Raw genomic sequence first — 8626 nt, forward strand, 5'->3', positions numbered from 1 at the left:
TGGATGCTGGGATTTTTATTTGAAAGGGTGGAACTTGATGGACTTTGTCTTTTTTCAACCCGATTTAACTATGTAACTACTGTATGTATCATCTGAATCAGATATGAAAACTGGAAGGCAACAGGTCAGCAGTTGGAGTTCTACAGTACATTAGCAGAGCTACTAATCACTCGGGCAACAAAATACTCAAAAATAATGCATTGTATTTGGAGACAATTTATTATCAAGTTATAGCACTCAGTGCAGAAATTATTTAGCTGAAAACAGTAAAGTAAGCAAAATTGATAGTACAGTATTAGAATCTCACAGCTGTAATATTAAAATAACAAACCCATACTGAGTGACTTCAGTTGGAATTTAATTGCTACATGTGAATCTTACTGCTAAAATATATTACCTTTTAAAAAGTAAAAACCTTTCCTTCATATAGTGATCTATAGCAAATTATTGTTGCGCTGAATAAAAGAAAATGTAATTCTGTTCTGCTACAATGTTTCAAGAGTTGGAACCAGAGAACAGACTTTCATAGCAATTATATGTACAATTGAAAGCAGTTTCTCTCTATTTCTTGCTATTCTATACTCTTCTTTCTGTAACTGTTCGTACTTCAAACACTGTATCACTAGTCCTATGTGTAAGGCAATGGAAAGTCTTGGAGGTCTTGGCTGGAGGACTGAACTGTTGTTATTATGTGTAGGGCAGGGAGCAAAGTGCAAAAAACATGTATAGTCTGCTGTGCTTTTTGTACTTGCACTCTGCACGTGCTCCAAGATCTGTTTTCCCAATAAAGAACTGTATTTATGAGGGACAGGGGGATAGAAGAATGCAGGCATCCATCCTGCTCATGCCTTGCACATAATTCAGATACTTTGAATGGCTCCTGTACTTACTGCCTGCTAGTTGTTTAGGACTATATACAAACAGTAAAAACGGTGGCCTTTTACACCATGTCCTGCACATAGAAGAATTGAACTGTATTTACAAGGGCCAGGTGGGTAAAGGCTTGGAAGCATCCCCCCTGCTCAGCCCCTAACTTATGTATGATTTAGACCCTCTGTATGTGCCAATATTTATCCAGTGAGAGGTCCTCTCTGAATGAGCACTAAGAGAAATTCTTTTGCACCTTTTCCATGCTCTTATACATCTGTCTGGGGCCAAAGTAAATGACCCCTCTGATCTCTGATACAGTACATTGTTTCTGTAGTCTAGTAGACTGAGAAGAGACTAAAGATCTTTCGTACGATCAAAGATCGGAATTGTAGCGTGTATGGCCACCTTAACAAAGGACAGGTTTTTGTTGCAATTTACATTTGCAGTTAACATGACAATGTTTCATTAATGTATAGCGGAAAGTTGCAGAGAATAATATTTTCATCCACTAGGCAAAAAGAAAAATCTATAGATTCATTATTTGGGCTGAACCATAATAGTAATTATTCTTATATTACTATGGTTTTTCTGCTCCCTGAAGCTAAGAATCTGGGTCTGGAGCACTTGGATGTGGATTTTTCAACTATAAGTAATGCTTCAGTGCTCCTTTTTATTTCTTTAATCTCACGTAATAATACTAGCTTCAGTATAACTGTACATAACACTACACAGAATTCAAAGCATTTTTTAAAGGGCTTTAGCAGCTGGGAACTCACACGGCACAATTACATTCATTACTCCATGGTACTTTGTGGGTCTTCTGCTGCCTGAGGCCATCAGGCCAAGTGCTGCACCACCCAAGAGGTACTCCAAATAGCAAATAGCTGCTCAGTTAGTGGAGTTTAAGACTGAATATATACACGCTACATATTAGATCTTAGCATAGCTCATAGCTGATATTATTGTTTCTCTTAGGTGTTGTTCATTGTGTTCCTGCGTAGGGTCTGTCTCATATCTTCATATACAGAATTCAATGGTTGTCTGGGATTTTTCATCTGTAACTCCTTCTGTTATAAAAGAATGAGCAAGAAATGTTGAAGTGGGAATCAGTATAGATAACATAAAGTAGTCCATTGTTACAGTGGCATAACTATATGAATCTGACCTCCTTCCAAAAAAAGATTTTTGTATCACAAATTATGGGTCATCTGTGAACCTTCCCCCCTGGGCCCCCTGGATAGAGGAAGTATGAACTTGATCAGTATATAAGACTTTTCTGAAACCCAAAAAGGTCAAACTACTGCTGTCCTAAAGTCTTTAGCAGACTGGGGAAGGCTAATGAAAATAAAAATATAGTTGGCCCCCACTTGGGCAGCAATGGGTTGTGGCATGAACAATTAAGGGACAAGGAGAGACAAAGCTCCTGGTCAAGCTAATGCACGTATACTGTATGTTGGAGGCAGATCTGCCAAGATGGTGCTGTCATGGGGTACAGGAGACTACCCAGTGGATTTTTACAAAGGAGGAGTTCGAGTTCTGAGATGGGAGTTAATGACTTTGGGCCCCTGGAAGGTGCTTTTCAGAAAGGGTTGGTTTACTTTTCTACCAAGATGGGGGATTATTGATCCAGTCACTGATTTGATTGGAGTCAGGAAATATTTTTTTCTGATTGGAAAGATTCAGGCATTTTGCCTTGTTTATATAGACTAGAAGCTTGTTTGGAACTGAGTATGGTGTTGAGGTTGATAGCTAGGTCCGGGTCCTATTTTAAACCTGAGCTATGATGTTACTATTTAGAAAAATACTTACATAAATCCTGTATATTGCAAATATCAGAATGGGTATCAGGAACAATGACAACATCACAATGACAACAACCAGCGATATGAGATGATTTGCACTAGAATCTGATGCTGCAAAAAGAGAGAGAGAAACCTTTTAAACCCAAGTGATGTGAATAGAAATTTTCATTATGGTACTACCCTTTATAATATGTGATTGGTAGGTTTAGACACAAGAAGCAGAAGGTCTGATTTGTGAAGCCAAATGCAGGGTGCAAAGCAGGGTCGTACTGGGCCGGCAGAACACCAGGTAAAAGCCCTTTTGGGCCCCGCTGACTAGAGTTGCAACCTGTCTGGTTTTGACCCAGACAGCCCGGTATTTTGAAGGGCTACCAGGTCAAAAATTGAAGGGCTACCAGGTCAAAAATTGAAGGGCTACCAGGTCAAAAATTGAAGGGCTGCCAGGTCAAATTACCTGCCTGGTTTTCCAAATAAGGAAAAAACGGGCAGGATTCCATGATTGACATGACAATCGGGCAATCACAGATTGCCATGCCATAGCCCTGCCCCTATATGGCATGGCCACACCCCTATATGGAAAGGCCACTATACGTCACGGCCTTGCCCCTGCCCAGTCTCCACTGGGGGAAAAGGTGGCACCCCTACCACCGACCCAGACCCGCACCCTAGCCCCAATCGAGAGAACAGGTACATGCATGGGGGCTGGAGAAGGGGCCCCAAAGGAGGGATTTCGAGTGGGGCAGGGGGCCCGGAAGAGGGGCAGGGCCCCCTGTATCAAAAGCCCCAGTGGGCTTCAGACTCTTCAGTCCGACACTGGTGCAAAGTGCAAAATAAAGGTGCAATAGGCCGGCCCAAAGGGAGGCGTTAAGGACAGGGTTGTGCCGCAAATCCCGATGCTACCCTTTGTACTGAACACCAGATTTTTTAATGCTAGTGCTTGTTCTGTGTTTATACAGAGGCCAAGAATCAGCCTTATTTGGCAGTACACTAAATATTGTGGTGGTTTTTTAAAAATATTTGCCAGTGACGAAGTGCAGAATTTCACTCATCACTAAGGAAGTGGGTAGGTTTACATTGTTTATTTTTTCCCAGCTTCAGCTGTTATTTAATATATCCTTAGTATATTTTCATTTTTTTGTAGTTCAGCAGTCTGGTTTCTAGGATCCAAATTACCCTAACAACCATGCACTGATTTGAATAAGAGACTGGAATATGAATAGGAGAGAGTCTGAATAGAAGATGAGTAATAAAGAGAAGTAATTACAATACATTTGAAGCCTTACAAAGCATTTGTTTTCTTTTTACATGGGGACAGTGACCCACATTTGAAAGCTGAAAAGAGTCAAATGAAGAAGACAAATAAGTGAAAAACTATATAAAAAAAAATAATGAAGTCGCAAAGTCTCTTAAAATAGGCAATTCTATAGTATACCAAAAGGTGAACCAACTCCTGCTTATGGCAAGAGTCAAGTACAGGCTCCCAAGCACTACTGGTTATTTTGCATAATTGTGCTCCAATTTTTGAACAGTGTTTAGGCCTTGCAAAAAAACAAATATTTGACCTCATAAAGGCCAAACCTAAGTGCCTAAAAATGCAGCACTCCCCAGTTCTCAATAGAAAAGTCTTTTATTCATAAAGTATATTTAAGTAACCTCAAATAAAAACACACGATAATCAAAAACAATTATCCTACAAGGGGGATCCCTAAGCTGTGACTAATATGCGTTAACATTATGAATGTTAAGTTAAGACTGTACCATACCACACTTCCTGCAATGAACTCAGTTTGCAGTTTCTTAAAGGAGAACTAAACCCCCAATATAATACAACTCACTACTCTACATAGTCCCCCTCCGTGCTCCCGCCTGCACAGGTGATAACTCCAATAATTGCCCCATATCCTGTAATTAGCAGAGCTCACGGGCACCATCTTCTTTTCTTCAGTAATCTTCGGAAAGTAATCGTCGTATCGGCACATGCGCAGTTGAAGCAATCTTCCTGTTCCGGACAACTTCGCATGCGCCGAAAGTGACGGAAACAGCCGAAGATCCGGAAGAAGACCGAAAAGAAGAAGATGGCGCCCGTGAGCTCTGCTGCGCTTACTCTACAACGAGGGGTAATTACAGGATATGGGGCAATCAACGGAGTGGATACTGGACTTTTTTTTATCAAATGGCCTTTTCCCTGATAATTCACAAGTAATGTGAACCAGGTCTTAAAGGGGAGTTTCACCTTTAAGTTTACTTTTAATATGTTTCGGAATGGCCAGTTCTAAGCAACTTTTCAATTAGTCTTCAATTTTTAATTTCTTATAGTTTTTGAGTTTTTTGCTGACTCTTTACAGCTTTCAAATAAGGGTCACTGACCCAGCTGCCAAAAAATATTGTTCTGTGAGGCTTCAATTTTATTATTATTGTTACGTTTTATTACTTATCTTTCTATTCCGGCTCTGTCCTATTCATATTCAAGTCTCTCATTCAATCCCCTGCCTGGTAACTAAGATAATTTGCTCCCAGCAACCAAATACCTCCTACAATTCCAAACTAGAGCTGCTGAACAAAAAACTGAGATGATTAAAAAAAAAAAAAAAAGGAAAATATAGACCAATTTCAAATTGTCTCAGAATATTACTCTACATCAAATTAAAGTTAATTTTAAATTGCAAAACCCTTTGAGACCATGTAAAAGGTAAAAGTCTAATATTAATGCGGCACATTTTTAATTCATAGCAAAGCACAGAGCAAAACAAATTCCACAGTCTCATGAGCTCAATAGATGGTTTCTGAGGGGAGAAAGGGCTCTTGCATTTGTGCTTGTGGGAATAGAAAATAAACCCTTATGATCTGTCCCTGCTGCTGCTTCATGTATGTGTTTTGATGACCTGATCTCACCATACATGAGATGAGAAACAAATGCAAATAATAATAATAAATGATCCCCTGGTTTGGTACTTACCATTTCTGGAATTATCACAAAAGGTATTAGCCGTTACGATCAGCACAGTCCCTTCTCCGCAAATGTCGTTGTCATCTTCTTCCATGCCATCACACAGGTAAAAACCCGTGTCGCTTTCTGTGACATTGCTTATGGTTACAGTGAAATTGTATACACTCACATTCCCAAATACATTTATGCGTATGTTTTTTACGTAATTGTGAAATTTATTGTCTGAATTCACATATACTATTTTATCGAAGCGTTTTAGTAGGTGAACTCCTTCTACATTTTTTGTGTGCTCGGCAGTGCAGCTGATGTTGACTGTCCCACCAGGTTTAATAAGGATTTGTCTTGGATGTTGTCTTATACCACCTGGACCATTTCCTGAAAAGTAAAAATAATAATGTATGTGTATATATCGTCCCCTTCTTAATATTGACTCTGTAGGCTGTTAAAGGGATTCTGTCATGATTTTTCATGGTTTGTATTTCTAAATTACACTGTTTACACTGCAAAAATTCACTATACCATATAAAAGTTATTCTTGAACCAAGTGTATTTTTTTTAGTTGTTAATATTGGTGTGTAGGCAGCCATCTCAGTCCATTGCACCTGACCCTGTGCTTTCCGAAAGAGCCAGCACTTCATGATGGAATTGCTTTCAGTTATACTATTGTTTCCCCTACCCTAGTTACTGTGTCACAGAGGACCTGGATTTTTACTATTGAGTGCTATACCTACAAGGGAGCTGTTATGTTGTATCAGGGAGTTGTTATCTTGTTACCTTCCCATTGTTCTGTTGATAAGCTGCTGGGGGGAGAAAGGGTGGTGGGTGATAGCACTGCTGGTGGGCATTGGTTTGGGCAATCTCTCTCTCTTAAGCTGGCCATAGACGCAAAGATCCGATCTCCCGACCCGCCACTAACCATTCAGATCAAAGTCTTACCATTCCGATCAAATAAAGTAGTAAAAGAACAGATCAGCCGATGTTCTGCCCCTGACAGCAATCGTCCGATATCTATGTCCGACCAAAGCTAGTGACAGTCTCCCACTGAAAATCGTACGATCGGCAATACACGCAGAGATATTATCTGCAGCCGACAGAAATTTTCTAACCTGTCCAATCGACCAAACGAGCGACCTCCGCCGGACGAAAAATGTCGGGACTCTCCACACACGGTCCGAAAATCGTACGAATCCACGATTCGTACGATCGGATTTTTGCATCTATGGCCAGCTTTAGGTTCCGGGCGACAAATTTAGCCGAATCTGAGCATTTGTCTTTGCCCTTAAAAGCTGCAAAAGCTAGTGGCGGGGGAGGATCTAGCCCTCATACTGAAACCAAGGTTAGAGAGACACTGATTACAAGTAATGCTACTATGCAGAGGTACAAGACTTTTTATACTATGACCGGAGGTAAAAAAAGTTAGGGACCACCGTATGGGGTTTATCTTGACGTGGTATAGTGGCTTATCAACTTTATGATCATAACTTTGTAACTTAAAACCCCTGTTTTTGTAAACACATGAATGGAATTGCTTTCAGTTATGCTATTGTTTCTCATCCGCAAAGTAACTGAGTCACAGTAGATCTGGATTTTTACTATTGAGTGCTATTCTTATACCTACCAGGGAGCTGTTATCTTGTTACCTTCCCATTGTTCTGTTGATTAACTGCTTGGGGGAAAAGGGTGGTGGGTGTTGCAGCAGTCTTTTTGTGGGTGTAGGTGCATGGGGTAAATGTTTTGCTTCTGCTTCCTTTCTAATATTAGCTCCCTTTATGGCACTGCAAATTTAGCATTCAGCCCGGGAGGTTGCAGAGATTCAAACAAGATCCTCACTAACTGTACTGTCTCTTCCTAACGAAAAAAAAATCTTTGTAGTTACCTTTCAAACAGGTTCCTGCAGCCAGGGACACAAGGTAGCAGAGAGACACGGAGATGAGAAGCATCTTTTCTTCAAGTTAGTATTCATGCATGTGGCTTGTTCACGTCTGTGGTTCAGATTTAACACCTTTTTTGTGAGCAATGTCACTGGTACAGCCCTCGTCTCTTCATAGGTGTCAACATTTTTGTTATTATCAGCCAAGTATCTCTTGTGATTCTAACAGTGAAAAAAACATTCCTCCATTAATTCCTAAATGGAGGCCAATGAGACCTGTTGTTCTTGGGACTAGGTGTTGCTGACTGCCAATGGGAGGGGGTCGGGTCTATCTAGCTGGCTATTTTCAACCCCCTCCCCTTGGCGCAGGTCAGGTATGAGTAGGGTTGCCACCTTTTCTGGAAAAAAATACCGGCCTTCCTATATATTTATCTTTTTTCCCTATTAATAACATTGGGATCAGCCATCATTTTTATCGGCCAGGCCGGTAAAATACCGGCCAGATGGCAATCCTAGGTATGAGAGTGAAGGGGGTTAAAACTGAAAAAGGTGAGCTAGTGGGGAGAAAGGGGCCAGATAAACTTTTGTTTTTGTGTTGTAGGTATAGAGCTTTGTTTGAACTGCTGCCTTCCTGGCCCAGGAATCAAGAGGTACTGACTTCAGATCTCAGCTACATTGAACTGTGAAGAAGATAGACAGAGGACAGCTAGAGTAAGTCACAAATTCAAAAGTTTGCCATGCTCAGCCACCAACCCCCAGTATTGCCAAGAACACAGTTGATAGAATATAGGCATTTATGCTCCACAGAATATGATAACATATGAGTTCCATTTCCCACAGCCCAACAAGGCAGCACAGGCCCCATTATTATAGGAGCAGACAGACTCACAGCAGGGCACACAGAAGGCATTTCTGTAGCAGGAAAAAGTCTCCTAGGCCTGATAGCAGTTTATATCATGTTAGAAAGCAAAGGGGTCACAGGGCCCCAGAATCTGAATCTGAACCCTTTCAGCAGCAAAGACAACGGCAAGTTCAACAGAATACAACTTTTAGGCTGGTGCAGAAAGAAAAGTCGGTATGAAAGAATTCAATTTAAAGCAACAGAAGCACACAAAGTAATCATCAGGTGGAAAGGGA

General features: G+C 40.7%; 1 protein-coding gene across 2 annotated transcripts; it reads right to left on the reverse strand.

Annotated features, from left to right (window-relative positions):
• Positions 1–200: 200 nt before the first annotated feature.
• On the reverse strand, positions 201–7891 carry LOC121398213. Of its 2 annotated transcripts, none has more exons than XM_041577078.1 (4): positions 7496–7891; positions 5629–5994; positions 2680–2783; positions 201–1934 (listed from the first exon to the last, which is right to left on the reverse strand). In XM_041577078.1, the coding sequence occupies exons 1-4, from the start codon at positions 7557–7559 to the stop codon at positions 1842–1844; spliced, it is 627 nt and encodes a 208-aa protein (XP_041433012.1). In that variant the 5' UTR covers positions 7560–7891; the 3' UTR covers positions 201–1841. The 2 variants fall into 2 exon arrangements, with proteins under 2 accessions (XP_041433012.1, XP_041433011.1); XM_041577077.1 differs by having other exon boundaries at positions 201–1937; positions 7496–7889.
• Positions 7892–8626: the final 735 nt, after the last annotated feature.

This window comes from Xenopus laevis, chromosome 9_10L (assembly GCF_017654675.1).
Source record: "Xenopus laevis strain J_2021 chromosome 9_10L, Xenopus_laevis_v10.1, whole genome shotgun sequence".
Lineage (NCBI taxonomy): Eukaryota > Metazoa > Chordata > Amphibia > Anura > Pipidae > Xenopus > Xenopus laevis.

Bases quoted from the DNA above. Each gene is read 5' to 3' on its own strand.
- LOC121398213 (XM_041577077.1), bottom strand. From the start codon at position 7,559: ATGCTTCTCATCTCCGTGTCTCTCTGCTACCTTGTGTCCCTGGCTGCA. The intron at 5,995-7,495 runs GTAACTACAAAG...TTTACTTTTCAG, and splicing joins TGCAGGAACCTGTTTGAAAG to GAAATGGTCCAGGTGGTATA. The intron at 1,938-2,679 runs GTAAGTATTTTT...CTTTTATAACAG, and splicing joins TTGCAATATACAGGATTTAT to AAGGAGTTACAGATGAAAAA.